The 20,575-nt window shown below is 42.9% G+C and overlaps 1 protein-coding gene across 1 annotated transcript in view; it reads left to right on the top strand.

Moving 5' to 3' along the window:
* phip (PHIP subunit of CUL4-Ring ligase complex) overlaps window positions 1-20,575 on the top strand; it is a 42,582-nt gene that overhangs the window by 448 nt on the left and 21,559 nt on the right. Inside the window, 16 exon segments of the mRNA XM_082504686.1 lie at window positions 148-207; window positions 3,107-3,257; window positions 3,494-3,592; window positions 5,186-5,346; window positions 7,792-8,013; window positions 8,861-8,961; window positions 9,856-9,926; window positions 10,261-10,361; window positions 11,178-11,218; window positions 11,685-11,783; window positions 12,953-13,109; window positions 15,671-15,805; window positions 17,869-17,997; window positions 18,099-18,324; window positions 18,713-18,856; window positions 20,345-20,528. Of these exon segments, the coding sequence (XP_082360812.1) occupies window positions 148-207; window positions 3,107-3,257; window positions 3,494-3,592; window positions 5,186-5,346; window positions 7,792-8,013; window positions 8,861-8,961; window positions 9,856-9,926; window positions 10,261-10,361; window positions 11,178-11,218; window positions 11,685-11,783; window positions 12,953-13,109; window positions 15,671-15,805; window positions 17,869-17,997; window positions 18,099-18,324; window positions 18,713-18,856; window positions 20,345-20,528 (2,081 nt within the window).

Here is a 20,575-nt window from a genome sequence, read left to right as displayed (position 1 = left end):
GCAGTCAGCAGCACGAGAGAGATGCTTCTCTCTGCACTGTACTTTGTGATGTTGCTTTGACTCTGATTTACCATTTACTGTTTTAAAACATCACCTGTAACGTCTATAAACTGGGTGATCACGGTCCACACTGTTTTTCCACCTCAGCTGCTGCCCAAAAGGCTGGACTGGACGGGGCAGGAACACCCCGGGACGTACGAAAATTTGGTAAGGGTGCTGTATAACTGAGGAAAAAGTTTTTAGAGAGCAAAATAAAAATTGAATTTCCCGCAATTTTTAAATCAGGTGGTGGAGCACAAACTGAAGAAGGACTTTGCAGGGCGAGTCGGCTGCAGGCTTTAGGGGGAGGGAAGCTGCTCTTTTTGGAGCACTTACAAGGGGCTCGGGTCCCAACCTTGTGTGCGCCACGGTGTGCGAGTTTGGTGTCCATGCATGTCCAAAAGGTTGCGAGAGTTGTTGGTGAAAAATGTGTGTGAAATGTTGATACGTCATGAGTGTTGTGGTGTAGGAGCGCCAGGATCCGGAGGAGGGACTCCCTGCGCCACGAGCCTCTAGGAGAGAGAGAGAGATGGAGGCGCTCTTGTCCTGCAAGAACCATAATTTGTGTGCATGGGTTGAAAACACACAGGGGGGCACAAGAGTTAGAAAACAGGACTTTTTTTTTTATTCGTGGGGAATATAAAGAGTATAGTCAGTATAGCCGGAGACACGGCTCGCCCCCTGTTCTTTGAGGTTGTTGTGGAGTGGTTATTTTTTATTATTTGGGGAGAGGGTTGTTTTGGTGCGAGCTCGGACGGAAAAGCAGAGGAAGGATCAGTCGGTGTGAAGATGCGAGGTAACGTTCAGCTTGATGTATTATAATCGCGCTATTAATTGGAGCGCTTAATTGTCATGTAAACAAACGGGGCTTTCGCCTGAAAGCGGCGTTTTTACGCATGGGGGCGTGGAGTGAATTCACCATCCTCTTACATACTTGTTTCCGAGTCAGACCTGCTAAAAGCGCGCACTCCCCGTTATCTTTTTTTTCTTTTCCCTTTTTGTGTTATTTTAAAAGTTTTATTTTAATACTGATTTTAAAAAACAGCGACCTGGTTAATCTACGAGATAATGTTTGTGGGGGACGATTTCCGTCTTCACGTCCCAAAGCACACACGGAACTAGATGGCGTAAAGTGCAGCTTGATCGCCATGTAAATGTATAGGTTTAAGAAATTATTGACAGCGTCGTTCTGCCCGCTCGTATGAGTGTGTGTGTGTTTTTTTCTTCTCTCTTCCTGCTTGGCTCGCTGGGCTCTCCGTTCCTCCTCCTCCCGTCCCCAGTCTTTCAGCCTGCCTCCAGTCTATTGTGCATAATTTCCCGTATTAAAAAAATACTGCGGAGGGGTTTTAATTATTAGACCAAGCGGAAGCAGGGAGGTTAGAGGCAGGAGGGCAGGATATCGGCTGGATTTATTTATTTATTTATGATTATTTATTATTTTTTTGTGGGTGTTTGTAGTTAGATGTCTAGGGGGGGGGGGGGGGGGGGGACGCTGTTAAAGAAGGGGATTGGGCATCACTGAGGACTCAACAATGATATTGTAATAATTAACGATATTAATTGCGGCTAATTAACGAAGGCGGATTCATTAGATGTTCGATTGCTTTCGTGTCGCATTTCAAACTGATCAGGAAGACGAAGCGCAATGAAATACGGCCGTGTTTTTGAGTGGAAGTGGAAGCCTGCATCGTTATCAGCACAAATGTGTTTAGACTCATTTATTAACGGATTAATTGTCAGTAATAATACACTTTAATGAATGCAAATCTATGTCAGAGGCAGTGATGCTTGAGGTGAAAGATGTTTGTAGGGCTATGAATGGAAAGCAGGATGTTTATAATAATAATAAGAATAATAGCAATACTAATAATGATTACATAGAGGGTTACTTGTAGTGGTGTGGGGCCATGTGCTTTGTGATGGTGCAGCCGTGGCTGGGGGAGTGTTATCCATTACCCTTCAGAAGGAAGGAAAATGGAGCAAATTGTTATTGCACATCACTTAGTTTAGTGTGTGTGTGTCAGTTGTGGGTCTGCGTGTACCTAAGAGGGGCTGATATGTACTTAGAAACACTGATCACGTCTGTGAACCAGCAAGGATGTTGAAAGCAATTAAGGGGTCATTAATTGTGTGTGTGTGTGTGTCACAGAGACAGATAAAGGAATGGAAAAAGTGTGTGTGTGTGTGTGTGTGTGTGTGACTGAGTGGAATAATTGTTTAATTTCAGGCTTACGTGTCTGAAACAAAGCCGATGACTGCACGTCTGATTTGAGTGAATACATTTAAACCGATCTGGCTTGCTCCAAGTAAACACACTGCTGCAGTGGAATCAGAGAGGCTGTGTGTTTATAACAGCGTAGGTTTCTGTGTGCTTCATCCTTATGTTGCATGCCACACCCCCTCCATCCCACCACACTGTTGTAGTGCGTATGCTGCTGGGAGCCGCACCATTTAGAAGCCTTCATCTTTTTCATTTTAGTGTATAAATACGTGTCCGGTTGAATTTTTATTTCTGCAGTTTATTAAAAAAAGGAGGATCTTATCTGTTAGTTTATCTGTTATCGGTTTAGTGTGATTTCCTCTGACACACTCAGAGAGCAGAGGGGCCTTTACTTGCATCCGCATTTGTGGAAGTGGCCTGGATTTTTCAGTGTTTCTGTTTGCTGGAAATACTTGAATTTGAAATTAAAGTTTCAATTTCCCTTTACTTTGCAGCCACCGTTTGCCTTCTGACATGTTTTCACCCCCTGATGTGTTCGATAGATTTGTAGATTTTTGTGTGTGAAAATTGGCGTAGTAATGTGGAACCCATTTGTACCTCCACTGAGACGTTTTCTTTTTCACACCACTGTCGTCGGGTTCGAGCAGCAGAAATCATCCAGCTGGTGGGGGTTTGATGTCTTGACACAGCAGCTTTTGGCAGGAAAGCTCTTTGAGCACATTTCTCTCAGCTTCCTTTTTATCTTTTTTTAAACTCTACCACCCTCCCCCCACTAGCAGTAGTTGTTTTTTGTGGTCATTTACCAGCCTGAAGACAGATTTAATCTGAGTGTATGCTTGCGTTCAGGTAAAGCTCTACAGGCACATCACGCCAGACCACCTGCTGCAGGTCTGCACCAGAGTTTGTCCGCTGCTGGAGAGGGAGGTCCCTGCCAGTGTGCCTGGACTCACCAGCCTTCTAGGAGCTGGCAGACAGAATCTTCTCCGCACCGCTAAGAGTGAGTTCACGTGCAGTGCATTTGCATACTTAAATATACACACGTGCAAAAACACCCACTCGCTCAATGCCTGTGTCTTCCTGCGTGTAAGTGCTGACTTACCAAGACATGGAGTGAATGTATACATTTGCGTGGTTATGCAAATATGACTGCATACATCCAGATCAACATGCACAACACACACTTAACTATAGCTGTGCATGTGCTTATGCATCTGTGCTGTGTGTAAATTCCAGGTTGCAAACATGTTGTGTGGAAAGGCTCAGCGCTGGCTGCGCTGCACTGTGGACGTCCACCGGAGCCACCTGTTATCTACGGGAGTCCGCCGAATATTGGTAAGGAAAACAGTCATTTTGGTAAAGTGGGCCAAAATGACTGGGCCAACTATTGATTTGCCTAAAGAAGTCTGTATGTTTGCACACAGACTTGTGGACTTGTTGTGCTCCACCTCGCGCTTAATAAACATGGCCATAGTTTCCAAAAATCAGGGGGATGCATCTACAAATAATCCAAAAGCTCCGGCTCCAGACGTGTATAAGAGCGCTGTTTGGACAGTTTTTTTAAACTCCTGGATCTGATGTCAGTGTCAGTGAGAGTGGATGTGCTCAGTACGACCATCTCAGTCCAGGATTATACTTGCTTGTGGAGATGCACATGGACAGCTGTGGACACCATGGATGAGTAGTCCTTCCTGTTCTATTTTTTTCCCCAAGTCCTCTTGGAATCCATCTGAAGCATTCATGCGAATTTTGGCACACTGGTTGCAAAAAACTGCAGGTCACATGGACACTTCTCTACAGAGCATCTCATGAAACGTGAAGGACGAAAGACCCTCTATAAACTAGCAGATGCAGCAACTATACCACCGGCATCAGATACAGCGCAGAGGAGCCTTACTCATCTACATTCAAACCTACTGTGTGTCAGGGACAGCCAATCAGAAGAGGGTTGTGCTGCGGAGGATAAATAAGATAAATGAGGATTATTTTGAATGGTGAATCATACAAAGCCAATCTTAATAAGTCCAAGAGTGAAAAGATGGAGGTCTTTTTTTTAAAAATAATTCACTTTAAAATATTTCAGCATTCTTATGCTCTATTGTAAAAACTTGTGTCCTTCAGATTAGCAGAAGAACAGTGTGTAGAGAGCTTGATGGAAACGGTTATGCATCATGAAAGTAGCCGCATCCAAGTCTTACATCGCCAAGCGCAATGCAAAGTGTCGGATGCAGTTGTGTAAAGCACGGCGCCACTGCACTCTAGAGGAACAGAGTCGTGTTCTGTGGACGAGTCCAATGGACGAGTCTGGGTTTGGCGTTTGGGTTTACTTTGTGCCAAGTATAAAGTATAAAGTTTGGCGGAGGCAGGATTATTGTTTTTGAGGGGTTTGAGGGAGCCCCTTAGTTCCAGTGAAAGGAACTCTTAATGCTTCAGGATATCAAAACATTTTGGACAATTTTATGCTCGTAACTTTGGGGGAAAACTTTTGGGATGGCCTCTTTTTGTTCCAACATGATTGCGCACCATTGCACAAAGCAAGGTCCATAAAGACATGGAAGATCGAGTGTGGTGTGGAAGAGAACTTGACTGGCCTGCACAGAGTCCTGACCTCAACCTAATAAAACACCTTTGGGATGAATCAGAGCAGAGAATCCGAGCCCGGCCTTCTCATCCAACATCAGCGCCTAACCTCACAAAGGTGCTTCTGGAAGAACGCTCAAAAATTCCCATAAACAAACTCCTAAACCTTGTGGAAAGAAGAGCTGAAGCTGTTATGGTACCAAACTGCATTAAGATTGGAGTGTGCATGGGAAAGCAGACGAGTGGAGACTTTTGTCAATTTAATGTATATTTAGTGACGTTTACATCTGTACATTCTGTACAGTCGTGTCTTTCCGTACTAACGTGCATGTTTTTCTTGACATCCAGTGGAGACGAGCTTCTGCCGTCGACTGAATGGCGCCTACCGTCTCCGTCAGCTGGTGCCCACGGCCGTGTACACACACATGAAGATGCACAAGAGGATCCTGGGACACTTGTCGTCCGTGTACTGCGTGACCTTCGACAGGACGGGGCGACGCATCTTCACCGTAAGTTTTCCCACGCGCGTTTTTGTTCGACGTTGCGTTGACACATTAGCTTGTGAACGAGAGCCTGTTCGAGTCGAATCTCTTGTGGCTGCTGCGCGATTGCGGCGGCTCTGTGTTTGTTTAGAGTCACGTCTCGCATTCTGTGTTAGATTGTTACAAGGTGCCGCTCGCTCACCAAGATGCACAAGCATCTGCGTTTCATGCTGTAGCGGTTCTGCTAGGCGGTAATTACTGTTTACCTAACTGTGGTAGGACGCTTTTACTCAGTGACTCACAGCTATAACCTGTTGGGTTATACGTCGGGAAAAACTCAGACAGCTGTGCGATGATAATAATCACGGGTAATGAAGTGAAAGCATTTATCTCAAAAGAAGTAAGCTGACCTTTGCCCCCTGGGTGCCCGTTGTATACATTTGCCGCATGCCTTTTCCACCTAGTTTGAGAGAGGTACAGCTTCTGGTAACGTGTTAAATGGTGAAGGAACAATGAGACAATGTTGATTTAATGTCGCCGTCCTTCTGTTTGGAATCTTGAGTCAAACACTGCCTGCTGTTCTACACCATTTTCAGCTTTCACTTCTTAAATCTCTAAAAATGGCTGGCTGCTGAGAGGAGGAGGAGGAGGGGGTTAGATTGAGTGTCTCTGTGTCTTTTTTCCTGTTATCTCTCTTTCTCTCTCTTTCTCTCCCCCCGTCCTCATGCTATGCTGCCCCTCCTTTGTTCCTTTCTCTTCCTCCCTCCCCCCCACTCTTCATCTTGCTATTTCTCATCATAACTGGAGAAAATGTTTCCTCTGAGGCGCTGGCTAAGTGCCAGAATTAAAATTCATTCTTGCTCTCCCTCACTTTCTCTCCCTTCCCCCCCCCTCTCTCTGCTACTTTTCCCCCTCCTTTTATCACGAGATCATTTTTATTTATATATGTTCTTATTTTTAGATCTCTTCAGTCCTTTTGCTCAGGCTCTTATGCTGTTTCAGGCATATTAATTGATTATTTTGTGCGCCCTAAAGATTCGCGGGGATCGTTGTGTTCGGTGAACAAGTGCACGCAAGTTTGGTCCAACAACAGCTTTGCTGTCAGTTATATCGATTTGCATAACATAATTTTAAAAACAGCCAATTCTTGTGGTCACTTGAAAAGACAAATCGAGAGCAGTTGGTTTGTGCTTGTTGTCCTTGTGACTGTGGTTAAAATCTTATCTGTAGTTGTGAGGAAACAGGGAGGATTGCACTTTGCTCTTAAATCTATGGTGGTGCAGACGGCGTGGCAGGTCTCCCAAAATGCTTTGTAGTTATAAAAGGTCAAGGCTTTCGGGGCAACCAACACGTCAGCTGATACTTAACATACAGCACTGTGTTAGTTATTTTATAAAGCGTTATGATTTTTCAAAAGGTTTCAGGTGCATGTTGGAGCACATAAAATGAAACACCGTCATTAACAGTGTTTGACCCTCAGCGTGTCAAAAATTCTTATTTTAAAGCGAAGAAGTTTAATTTTATGAAGCGTTACATCCTGAAATCGCTGGCTTTTTAAAACAAGTGGATTTGTGTTTGTGTGTCTTTCGCGTCTTCATCACGGTTACCTGTTACTTAAATAATTTTGAGCTCTTAACTAAAAAACAGATGGATCTGGCAACGTGTTGAATCACGAGCATTTTAACCGTCAGCGAGTTGGATCGCAGTCAGGCACTCGCCCCAAAGGCGGTTTCACGATTGAAGACTCGATCGTGCACTTTGATTGCAGACTTATGAGTGTTTAAGGAGAATCTGAGCTAACAATTCTTGTAAATGCTTCACTAACAAAGCTTTTTTTTTGGTAACTATTTATAAATATTAATAGAATTATTATTTGCTTCTACTTTGCTACAAAACCGTTACAAAGTAAGAGGAGATGAGTTGGTTTCTGCCTGATCTATTTTCTGTGCCTCCGTTCTAACAGTCGAGTTCTCATGTGTGTAAAACCAACTCTGTGTCATCACATCCAGTCTCAGTCTACTGAGTCAAATGTAATCAGCCTAAGATATTCTCAGACCACAGTAACAGTGTGCGTGTTCATTTGGCAGTGCTCACTGTTGTTTTGCATTGATAACATTAGCCAGGGAATGTGTTTACATGCCAGCTGCGGTCTTTTTCTCTTTACCTGTTAATAATAAGCTGATTACAGTGCATGCAAATGCACCGTCAGTGCCTTGAGATGTTCATTGTAGCTTTTTTGTCAAAAAGCAAATTAATCATTGATCTATTTTTACATTTCAAGAGTCTCTTTCCCTCCTCTGTTTGTATTCCACATTTGCCAATTTGCTGAGAGTCCTGCTCTGCAGCGTGCTCAGATAGATTTTGGAAATCTTCTTCAACTTCACATTTTTAATTTGTCTTCCCAGAAGCAGATGCGCTGATCTCAAATGTGAATCTTCACTCATGTGCGGTGGTGTTTTCTTTCTGTCCCAGGGCTCAGATGACTGTCTCGTGAAGATCTGGGGAACAGATGACGGGCGTCTGCTGGCAACCCTGCGCGGCCACGCTGCCGAGATTTCCGACATGGCCGTCAGCTATGAGAACACCATGATTGCCGCCGGCTCCTGTGACAAGACCATTAGAGTGTGGTGCTTACAAACCTGCGCTCCTCTGGCTGTCCTGGAGGGACACGCAGCATCCATCACCTCACTGCAGGTATTGTTTTAAAGCTGTTTTTATTTCATATTCTTTACAGACTGGGAGAAGCCACCACAAACTGCAACTGCATTTTACTGTAGAAAGCTAGGTTTTTACTTAACAGGCAATATATATCTATATAAATGTTTTTGTGTTTACAGCACACAGTTTAACTTGTGTCAAGTTTTATCTGTGCAACTGCTTTCAGTTTACTGGACGCTTTGTTAGTCACCCTTATCTGCTCCTGGCTGGACGCTCTTTTGCCTTTATAACTGCTTTTAATCTTCATGGCAGAGATTCAACAATATGCTGGAAGCATCCCTCACAGATTTTGGTCCATATTGATGTGATACCATCACACAGCTGCTGCAGATTTGTTGCACATGCATTGTATTAAAAATCACATCCTAAAGGTGCTCTGCTGGATTGAGATCTGGTAACTGTGGAGGCTGACTTGAGGGCAGTGAACTCACCGAGATGTTAAAGAAACCACTTTGAGATGATTGGAGCTTTGTGTCATCGTCCTGCTGAAAGCAGCCATCAGAATATGTGTTGACTTCAAATTCTGACCCAGCATCTGGTTGTTACAGCAGAAATTGATGCTCATCAGACCCGGCAATATTCTTCCAGTTTTGGTGAACCCATGAGAATTGTAGCTTCAGTTTGCTGTTCGTAGCTGACAGGAGTGGCACTCATGTAGTCTTTCTGCTGCTGTAGCCTGTCAATGCGATTGGCTGATTCCATATTTGCTTTAAAAAGCAGACAAACAGGTATACTTAATGAAGTGCCCAGTGAGAGCGACTGTGTTTGTGTGTGTCTTTGTCCTCTGTTCATTCTGCTAACCTCTGATTGGTTGTGTTTGCAGTTTTCTCCTCTCTGTAGCGGCTCCAAGCGCTACCTGTCCTCCACTGGAGCTGATGGCACCATCTGCTTCTGGCAGTGGGATGCACGGACACTCAAGTTTGGGTGAGAAAAACACACGGTCTCACCTGCACAAACATTTCTCACACTTTGTGCATCAAGCATTTTGTCAGCACGTCATCGCAGCTCCTTTTCAGACACGGCATACATAACACAGTTGTCCTCATCAATCTGTAAGTGACAGCGTTCTGTCATTCAGATAAAGGTCACTTTTTGAGCTCATGCTCCTCACGGCCTCATTCAGTGAATTGCGCAGCCGCGATGTAGAAAGCCACGGTTTGGATGCGATATTTGGCATGAGATGACACGTAGTTTTCAGTGGAGTAAAAAGACTTATTTTTATTTTTAGAAGTTGATCTGAGCTTCCTGCATCTTCTTCCTTATTGTTACCTGCACTGGCTTGTTCCTGACGCTCATATTACCTCTCTGTGAACCTTGTCCCCATATTGTCTCTGCTACTCGATGCAGAGAGCCTGTGCTTCATTAATGGGTCTCTATATACTGGCTAGAAACCTGTGCACGCCCTTGGAAGTCAGTGCGGTGTAATCTTATTACGTAAATTCGACTGCTTGCAGTTTAGGCATGTGTTGCACTGAAATAATTACTCGGTCGCACACGGTCTTTTTGTTTTTTAAAAAGAGACATGAAGTTGATAAATTTTGACGAATGGAAAGGAGTGCATGTCTGAAAGAGGCTTATTTGTGTAAAAGTTTGATTGTATTGATCTTAAGTACACATGAATTTATAATTGTCTCTGTATTTAATGGCCAACTGGCCAGTTTTAGAAATGTTTAGGTGCAGTATGTAAAGCACGCCAAACTCAGCCAAGACGCCAAAATGTAAAACATTTTCTATTAAAAACACAAGGTGGTGGTTCTTTGTGTTAAATTGTGTTATAAATGATTTTGTTCTCGTGTGTGTGTTTGTGTGTGCGTCCAGTCAGAGGCCCAGTAAATTCACAGAGCGCTCTCGACCCGGCGTCCAGATGATCTGCTCCTCCTTCAGCGCAGGTGAACGCAGCTCGCTGTGGTTTTTTTATGCATGCTTCCAGAGCACTGACAGAGAAACAGAACAAGATGCTCACTCAGACTAACTGGAGAACAGCACACATTGTGCGTCACCACTTGTGTGGCTGCTGCTCCTTATCAGTAAATGTGGAATGACTGTGGTCTGTTTTTTGTGGGTATTTCTATTTTAAGGGTTAGAAATATTACTGGTTTGCAAAAGCACGCACATTTGCAAATAGTTAATGTATACCAATGTCCCCGAGGTAAACCAGTGAATGTGAAACAAATATTACCCTAATCTTTTTTCTTTCTTTCTATTAAAAATATATGCATCCAGGTGGTATGTTCCTCGCCACAGGAAGCACAGACCACATCATCAGGGTATACTACTTTGGCTCAGGCCAACCAGAAAAGATCTCTGAGCTTGAGTCCCATACGGTGAGTCAGCGTACTTATTTATTTATTATTTAGTTACTACAAAAACAGCTTTAATCCAAGCGCACTGTGTTGGCTTATTGAACAAGTTTACGATTTGAGCTAGTTCTCTGAGAATATTACTAAAAATGATCAAATCTGTAGCTGTAGATCTATAGCTATAGTTTTCTTACTGTTTGTGATATAGTTTTATTTTTTTCAGTGAAAGCTCCTCTTGATTTTTCAGTTTGATTTATTTTAACAATAAAAGCAAAAAAAACATGCTGGCTTCTGAAGTTTTCAGCCATATATCAACCTCCTCAGGAACATCTGAAGCAGACCTATAATAGTCTTCCTTATTTTCTGTCCTGTATATACTCTTCTAACCACAGATGCTTCAAATAACAAATACGACATGTGCACAAACAGTGCTCATTTTCAGACAGTTTTTTCCACTCTTGCCTGTGTATGATCTCAGCAAGAGTGGATATAGTTATTCCAGACATACTGCTCTGATCATGAGCACCAGCTGCTGTTCAGACCTTCAGTTTGTGAAGAGAGCCAAAGAGGAGGAATTGAGAGGATAAATAAAAAATTGGAATATCTATTTGGAAATGTGAAAAATACAAAGCTGCTCTTATAGTAGTCAATTTTAAAGGTGGATTTGAAATGATTTGTCACAAATATTGTTCTTGTCAATGAAACGTGGAATTGTAATTGAAAATGTCTGAGATGAACGAGTTATTTGACATTTTTTAATTTGCTGAAAATACAGTTTAACCCTAACTAAATAAGAAATAGGCTTGCGCTGACGTTTCTCTCTCATATTTTCCCACTTAGGACAAAGTTGACAGCATCCAGTTTTCACATTGCAGTGACAGGTGAGTTTACGCAGATTGCATTTCTATACGTGTGTGCGTGAGGTACATAGTTATTGCAGTTAATTTTTCTGCACCACTGTTGCGTTGTGAACCTCGCGGTGCTGTGATATAACTTGATGATGTCAGCAGCTTTGCTTAATGTCTAACACACACTCTTTGTGTGTGTCTCTCTCTCACAAACACACATTCAGACACACACTTGTGCTTGTGCGCGACATATTAAACTAGACGGAGTGCAGAAAAACAAGCTCAGCTGTAATTCCCCTGGGTTGCTGTAATCTAAGCAGGGAGGAAGGTGTAGACGGTGTATGCAAAGAGCCAGGGTGGTAGAGGTGGAGATCCGGGGGTACATGTATTTACTGTTGATGTGTGGAGACGGAGGGAACCATTTTACTGCAGGAAGCTGATCTCAAAGTAAGTGTTATATTTTCATTCACATAAATGTGTGCGCGCGCTTGTGTTGCAGGTTTGTGAGCGGCAGCAGGGACGGTACAGCTCGGATCTGGCAGCTTCACCCTCAGGGCTGGAAGAGCATTCTGCTGGACATGCAGACCAAATTACCCGGGTATGTGTCTCTGCACTGCCGTCAAGGCCTGGCCTTCCCATTAGTGCTTTTGTGCTTGGAATAAAGACCTTGTGAGCTGGGATCATCCTGGAGGTGATGATGTCAGTTTACATTTTAAAATAATCAATCACCTGCATTGAACGCTACAGTGTGTGATGAATTCTTCTCATGAAAAATGCAGAGTTTTGAAGTGTTTTACACGTGCTTTTATGTATTTAAAGTACAATGACCTACTGCATAATATAGAGAAGCTGCATCGTTAAGTTAAAGAAAAATCTCTTTCACACCTGTGGGATAAAGTGTGACATGGTGATTGATTACCTGACTGCTCCTAGACAGAGTATAGATTTATTCCCAGACGGTGCATGAGTAGAGTACACTGACAGACTGTTTATGTCTTTGTTGCCTGAACAAACGCAACAAACCTAATGCAGCAACGAGGTCAACTAAAACAAAACCTAAAAAAAGTCCTAAATGCCCACAACTTGGATAATACAAGAAGTTACTTGAAGTATTTAATAGAGTTAAATCTATAACCATTGCTCCTACAATCGGTCTGTAAAATAAAGAAAGTCTGGGTCAGGGAATTGCAGCAAAAAGTATTGGGATGTTTTGGATGTGTTGATTTTCACATCTTTCTTATGTAAACAGGAACAGCTGGGGTTGTGAATAATTATCTGAAGCTGCAGAAAGATAAGGTCTAACTGTCAGATTGGTCTGGCTCCTCATTAACGGTGTAAAAAGGGACTGAGGAAAATAGAATACATTCCTCAAAAGGAAAGGACAGTGGAGTTTTTTAAACTTAAAACTAATGTAGTTAGAAAAAGATGCGTTTCATTTTTTGTTGCGTCTACTTTTTTTGTTTTGTTTTTACAGTATTTTCATATTTGATACACAGTCATGGCCAAAACATTTGGCAGTAGCACAGAGTTTGTTTTTCATGCAGTATGCTGCTCAGTTTTTATTTAGATGATTTCTTCCATGTTTCTGTGATATGGTGAAGATGAACCTTTATTGGAAATGAATAAAAATTTGAATTTTGGAGTGATGCTGCTGCTAATACCTTTGGCAACGACTCTGTGTCTGATTTTTATGTGTAAACTAAACTAGAAATACCTTAGTTGGGCTTAAATTTTAGTCCTGAACGGCATCACTGCTCTCCCCCTCAGGAAGTACAACCCTCCGCCGCTGGAAGACAAGGTGACCAAGCTGAAGGTTACCATGGTGGCATGGGATCGCCATGACAGCACAGTGATAACGGCGGCCAACAATCTGACGTTGAAAGTGTGGAACTCCATCACTGGAAATCTGGTCCATGTCCTGATGGTATGTGGTGACTTGACACTCGGACACAAACAAAGATGTGTATCATAATATCGTAGTTCAGTGTTGTGTGTTATTCTGTAACAGCTCAGATCACTGTTGACTGGACCACAACACACTGCCAGTTCACACTGTATACACATTCATGGCCCTCAGAGGTTAAACCCTCTTATTCACTTATCCACATGTTGATGTTATTACAAATTTTCACTTTTTCGGATGCTGTGAGTTAAAAAGCCCTGCAGACATACAGCCTATTAGCACATGAGTAGGGATGGGTATCGTTTAGGTTTTATCCGATACCGGTGCCAAACCGGTACTTTTGAAACGGTGCCGGTGCTTAAACGGTGCTCAAAGAATGTAGAACACACACATTGTCCAAAAACCTCTCATGTTCAGCTGTTTTTTTGTAAAAAGATAACAATGTTAGCCTTTTCTGCAGCTATAGGGGATTTATGGCATCACTCTTAGCTGGAAGCAGTGCTTAAACAATGGAAAAAACACAAACTTTATCCAAAAACCTCTCATGTTTAGCTGTTTTCCACTTTTTCTTTGGTCATTTTAGCCTTTTTGGCCAGGGTGAAGGGAACATCTGCCATCAAACAAGAAGACAGTCGCATGTAGCTACGACGGTGTTTGCTAGTTCACCTTACATGCATTAATGTAATAACGTGGTTAGCCTACTCAACGTAAATTACACACGAACAACATTAAGCTCCTCACGCAGAGAAGAACGGCTGCTGCTGCATCATCATCCTCATCATTTCTGCTACACTGGCAGGGCAAGGGGCCAGGACTCTCCTCTTCTGGTTCTTGGGGGATGTTGCTAACTCCGGGTCCGATAATAGGCACCACACGCGCAGTAGATGTGCTCGGTGTGAGCTCTTGCAGCAAGCTATCAAATACGGCGCATTTCTCGGCTTTTAAAGAAACGCTATGCGTCGCCAGGTGTTTCATCAGATTCGAGGTGTTACCTCCTTTGCACAGTACCACCTTAAAGCACTTGTTGCAGGCTGCTGAGTTTGCATCTTTTGCTGTGAAGTACAGCCAGACTTTTGACCGCTTCGCCTTGGGCATTTTTAATCTGTAGCTCTGCTCTAAAAGAACGTACGTACCTGGGCCCGCTTGCAAAGGTAAAATGATTGGCTAGAATCCAAAGTGTGTGACATCTCAGGAAAAAAAAGCACCGAAATGTGCGCTGCTTTTCGGTCTGGTTACTACCGTTTATGTCACCGGATACCGGTACCCATCCCTACACATGAGTGATATGGCTCAGCAGCTGCTGTGTAGGCTGTTTCCGGAATAAGTCATCCATGTTGTGTTGTGAATTTTTGATTTGCTGATGGAAAATGCTGTACGTTGGAACTAAATAATAAAATTACATACGATATAAATAAAAGCCAAATAAAAGAAAAAAGTAAAATAATTAATTAGTTAGTTAATAACTAATTTAATTCCAAGAGAAACTAAGTCTCACTACGGTCAAAAGCCAAAGAATAAAAATGGGTTTTAAGACGTGTTTTAAAAGTGGACAGTGAAGGGGCCTCTCTAACGTGCAAGGGCAAGTTATTCCATAATTTAGGAGCAATGATAGAAAAAGCCCCGCCCCCTCTGAGCTTCCTCTTGGATCTCGGTACTTTCAGGAGCAGCTGATCAGCTGACCTAAGAGACGGACAGGGTGTGTACGGACGTAGAAACTCAGAGAGGTAAGGCGGGGCTAGATTGTGATTGTTTAAAAACAAACATAAGAATATTAAGATGAACTCTAAAGGACATAGTGAGAGCAGCGACTGACTGACCCACGTAAAGTGAGTTAGAGTAGTCCAGACGGGAAGGAATAAAAGCATGGATCACTGTTTCCAAATGCTGCCTAGAAAGAAAAGATTTCACTCTTGCCAGTCGCCTTAAATGATAACAGCTGGACAAAGGTCAGTAATAACAGATGTAAAATAAACTTCCAGGCATCCCAAATCAACAGAGGAGGACTCACAGGGACCACTAGCACCAAACACCAACACCTCTGTTTTCTTTTCATTAAAATTTAAAATGTTTAAAGCCAACCAAGCTTTAATGTCACCCAGACATGTGGTTTTATGGAGATGCCATCCTTCTGCTTTAAGTTATTGTCTTCCTGTCAGTTAACAAACTAAACATTGTACTCAAGTAACTCTTCTGTATTACGGTGTTGCTGTTAGGGTCATCTTAGGCTGCTGCTGTTTCACTACTTAGCTCTTGGCCTTGTTTTCATCATTTTTACTTTATCTTTTGATCAGAAATCTAGTTGCTAACACGCTGTCAGAGTCTCCTTGGTGACGCAGTGATAAAACTGGAACATTTGATAGCTGCCTGAAAACAGTGTATATAAAAAGCAAACAAAAAACAGATGAATATGAATTTTTTACTTGTTAACTTAAAAAGCATGTGGGTTTGCACACTGACAGTGAGAGGATTGCAAAATATGCTCAGCTGTGTGTGGGCTTAAGCATAAAAAGTCAGGTTTGGCTGTTGCTTCTCTTTTCTTATTTCTTAATCTAATCCTAGATGTTCGTGTTGTTGGTCGACAGGGTCACGAGGATGAAGTGTTTGTTCTGGAGCCACATCCCTTTGATCCGAGAATCCTTTTCTCAGCGGGGCATGATGGGAATTGTATTGTGTGGGATCTAGCCAGAGGAGTGAAGATCCGCTCCTATTTCAACATGGTGAGCGTCTCGTCCACAGAACGTCTCCTCGCCCGCGTGTCATCGCCTTTCACTCGCTTCTGTTTCATTCACAAGTGTCCAGATCTCGATCCTCTCCCTGCACTTTTTTTAACTGTATTTTCTCTGTTTATCTGCATAGATATGTGGTTTTATCAGGTATATTTCTGCTTCTCTTACACACATTCTTTTCCCATTCCCCTCCTCGTCGCACCCTTTATTTCACTTTCACCTGCTGTTGACCTTCTCCCAACTCTATACTTTCACTTTCTCGCTCTGCTTTCTTTACTGTTCTCACTTCCCTTCGTGCCTTCGTGGCTCTCTCATCAAAATGAATCACATATGCCACTCCACAAATTTATCCAGTGCTTTAATTATTGTAGTATTTCCTGCTTCCTGCTTCTATGGTAACCAAGGACGGCATTAACCACATTCCCAGAACATGTGACTCACATAGTGAGCTGGTCCTTTGGCCAAATCTTGGTGTTGGTCATAGACAGTGAATAGTGTTGCTTAACAACACAAAGTCTTTATGCATGTGAAAAGGCCCAAGTTTCAGGCTGAAACCTGCTGTGAGACTTCTCCTGAAAAGCGTCCTCTTGTCAGGGTTTTTCCTAGCTTTGAATGGGTCTTTTGGTTGGAGGAACAACAATAGGGACGATAGATACATGGAAAGTAAAGTAGTAAGTCAAAAATGCCCAGCAGTAACATAAAAAACAATGCCTTGAAAAATAATTTTACTACAGCAGTGTAAGGAGGAAGCAGTTTTTTCATTGGGTCCGATCAAACTTTGAAAACCTCCCTGTGGACAGAAAAAAACACAAAAGAGGGTTGAAGAGTAAAGGTGAATGTAGAGTAAGATTAGCACAAGCAGAAAGGACACACAGGCAGGGAACTGCATAATCCTTAATTATCTTACACCGGGCCTTAGTGCACCCCCTCACTTCATCCTCTGCCTGCAACAAGCCCTGTTAACTCCCTCCTCCCTCTGCTTTTAAGATGCCTTGCTCTTAATTGGCTGCCCCTCTTAAGCAGAAAATGTGAACAGCAGGTGGGTGTGGCTTACTGTCAGAGCCGAGTGCCTGAGATGACCCTATTAGAGAGATCAGCTCTCATTGACTTTACACAGTGATGTAAATAACGTAGCTTTTAAAGCTGTCTGAACCCTGAAGATCGGTCCAGCCTCTGGAGAGTATGTTCATTTTTAAACTCGCTGCCTGCATATCACTGCATCACTGCGGGCTGGGATGGAGGTGATCAGATCGGGCACTGCTGAGGTGTTGTTGAATCCCAGGTTGCTGTTATAGGGGCCTTCACACAGTAATAGTGGGTGGAAGCATGAAATGGTCTAAAATCTCCTGGTACACACCTGTGGTGACTTTGGACTCGATAAAACAAATTTCACTGACCACTACCAGCACCAACAGAGGACACAGCCCACTCATAGCCCACAGAAACAAGGTCCCCTCTAAACCGCACGGCTTCAAAGTTGCTGTTGAGGCCCATACCTGCTGCACAGACTCTCTGAACGATGTCACTAGTGCAGGACGGCAGAGGCTGTTTACAGGATGCCCTGGTTTCACTTTTAAGCTTGAATTCTTTTGAATCGGTATTTCTATTGTAGCAAAATTATGGTGCTAATTTCCAACAACTCTGTCATCCAGCTGGGCAAAAACACATGCAAGGTGTATAAAACTGAGTAGTCTATGTGCTGTTTGAGTTTGGCATATTTCCATCTTGTAGTTGAATGGAGCCTTTGTGAGAATGAAGGAAAACCCGCAGATCAAACCAAAAGCAGCAGCTGGCTGACGGTCAGAGCAGTCAGGGGTTTCTTGCTGATTTCCTGTTGAAGAAGTTTTGCTTTCTGCAGGTGTCCTGTCGGTTTGCATAAACAGGCTACTGTTGTGCTACAAACTGTTTGATGTTTGTTCTTTGTGTGCATATTTCTTTCTGGACAATTCTGCTGGCTTGCTGACAAGACATTAATAGTGGGTTGTGCCCATGCAGTTCAAATAGCTACAGTGCAGTTTTAAGATTTCCCCTCCACTCTGTCTCACCCTTGATAGATTGAGGGCCAAGGGCACGGAGCGCTGTTCGACTGCAAATGCAGTCCAGATGGGCAGCACTTTGCAGCCACCGATTCCCACGGTCACCTGCTCATCTTTGGCTTCGGCTCCAGCAGCAAGTACGACAAGGTAAACTGACCTGCAATATTTATGCACATACACGACAACTCATCGCATGTTATTAGTAATAACAACAGCGCCGCACCCTCTCAACCTCAAAACTGTTTCAGATAGCAGATCAGATGTTCTTCCATACCGACTACCGGCCACTGATCCGGGATGCCAATAACTACGTGCTGGACGAACAAACTCAGCAAGCTCCACACCTAATGCCCCCTCCCTTCCTGGTGGATGTGGATGGGAATCCACATCCACCAAGATACCAGCGGCTGGTGCCCGGAAGGGAGGACTGCAGGGATGAGCAGCTGATTCCTCAGATGGGGGTCACTTCCTCAGGTATTCAGGCTGAAATAAGACCTCTTTCTTTGGAGTTCTGCTTATGCGCTTTAGATATTTGCCTGGAGGTGATGCTGTCTTCTGTCTTATCAGAGACCATCTGTCTGTGCTGTCATAGCCTGACAATAACCTTATCTGTCTTTAAATGAGCTCAATGTGAGGCTTTTATTGAAACTACAGTAGCAATGGCAATTAAGATTAGAGTTCATAAGGCTGTTGGCTGGGATATAAACAGAAGCAATCAGCAGTTAATGAAATGTGTTAGTAAGGCACAGCAGAGATAGTTAAGTTATTAGGCAGCAGTTGTATTCGTCATGGCTGTAACAATGGTTGGATTTAAGCTCATTTTTTAAAATTCTCTCTCTCACTTTTGCGCTATTCCTGGCAGGCCTGAATCAAGTGGTGAGTGAACAGGCGGTGGATGGTCCCAGTCCTCTGGACACCATGATTCAGAGGCTGCAGCAGGAACAGGACCAAAGACTGGGAACCAATGACATCTCTGCTGCTGCCTCAAACACCAGGTCCAGCAGAGGTAGGAGTCATGACATTAAAGCGATGCTGACTGTTTATTCTGATTCATTCCCCACCCAAATTTCTTTTGTTCTCATTTTCCTGGATTCCAGTCATTATTCACATCTATCCATAGCAGCACTAATATGTTGGAGCATCATCTTACACTTGAAGCAGACGTGTTTGCTGTGATTGATTAATTCGTAGAATTAACAGCACATGTATTACAGCCACTATTTATGTTTTCTCAGACCTTTAGGTTGACAACATGATTCGTGGATCGTGAAGAGAGTTTTTTTTATTACTATTCAATGAAATAATGCATAATTTGCAACAACTGCAATTATGTAAATAAGTGTCTCAGTGGAATTTTAAACAGGAAATGTAATAAACCCCCCCCTGATTCAAAGAGTTAGTGAATGCAGGGAACCTGTTTTCACAGAGCACACTGAGAGTAGGTAATGTGTGTTTGTGGGATATGATTTTTTATTTGGTCAATTAATTCTCAGAGTGATGAGTACAGAAGATCAGAACTATTTGTGTCCTCAGCTCTGGTGCTCCGTGGTAGCACATGAAAATAGAGTGTGAGCCAACTGCATTATGAAAGAACACTTTTTTTCCCTTTATAGATTCCATCAGTCGGTGGCTTAATAACTGATATCTGCATGTAAAGATGAAGACATCTGTAGACAAAGCTTGTCCCAGCTTCCATTTGTGGTGTTGGTTTTATTGACCAGTGACATCAGACATCATGGGTACATGCTGGTAAACGGCCAGTGTGGAGACAAAAAAAATGTTCAGTCTCAAAACCATCAGCTGAAGACAATTAAGCTTTTTACTAGCTGCATTAAATTTATTTGCATTCTTAAGCAGTGACTGGTCGTCTCAGCCTGTATATCTACTGGCTGCACCTGAGCCCCTGTGTTATGTCCCCAGAGTCAGCAGATTAGCTGATGGGCTCCTAAAATACTTAATAATCGACTCTCTACTATTTGAAGTCACGTTTTAAAAAAGTATTTTTTAAACTCCTATTTCTTACCTATGCAAACCAATTGTGTTTGAGTCCTTGGTGATTAGTCGATTAATCACGGGAGATAAAATAAATGGAAAATTGTTCTTTTTTTAAAAAATAATTTAAATAAGAAAAACATGAACTTGAGCTTTAAACTTCTGGTTTTGGAAGAAAACTGCAGATAATTCTGTGGGTTTTATGTAATCAATGAGTTTCATTTATTTTTTAAAATTCAGAATCTCAGATTTAATTATTATTATTGATAATTCAAATAATTTCTAGTTACAGATTTTTCCAATTTATTTCTCATTACTTTCTCATTTTATATCAAAGTTTTCTACTGTGATGCACTGAAGTGTCCCATATGTCACACCTTAACAGAAGGTCTACTGGAAATAATTCTGAGATTTTGCTAGTGGGCTCATCATTTATTTAGTGCTGTGCAACAGTTCCCCAACAGTTTAAGTGAAACCCTATCTCTCCTCCCCCACCCCTCAGGATCTGTGGGATCTCCCACTGAGGTGCACTCCCCGCCCAACGTGGGTCTACGGCGCAGCGGGCAGATCGAGGGGGTCCGCCAGATGCACAGCAACGCCCCTCGCAGCCAAATGGCCACAGAGGGAGATCTGGTAGCCTGGAGCCGCAGGGTGCTGGTCCCTGAGCTCGAAGAAGCCTCTGTCAGGTAACTCCTGAAACAGATATGTACACAAACACGTTCTCACATTCTCT

The sequence above is a fragment of the Aulonocara stuartgranti genome (assembly GCF_965226115.1).
Source record: "Aulonocara stuartgranti genome assembly, chromosome: 15".
Classification (NCBI taxonomy): domain Eukaryota; kingdom Metazoa; phylum Chordata; class Actinopteri; order Cichliformes; family Cichlidae; genus Aulonocara; species Aulonocara stuartgranti.
The sequence above is the reverse complement of the archived record's forward strand: the minus strand, read 5'-3'. Positions and strand labels throughout refer to the sequence as shown.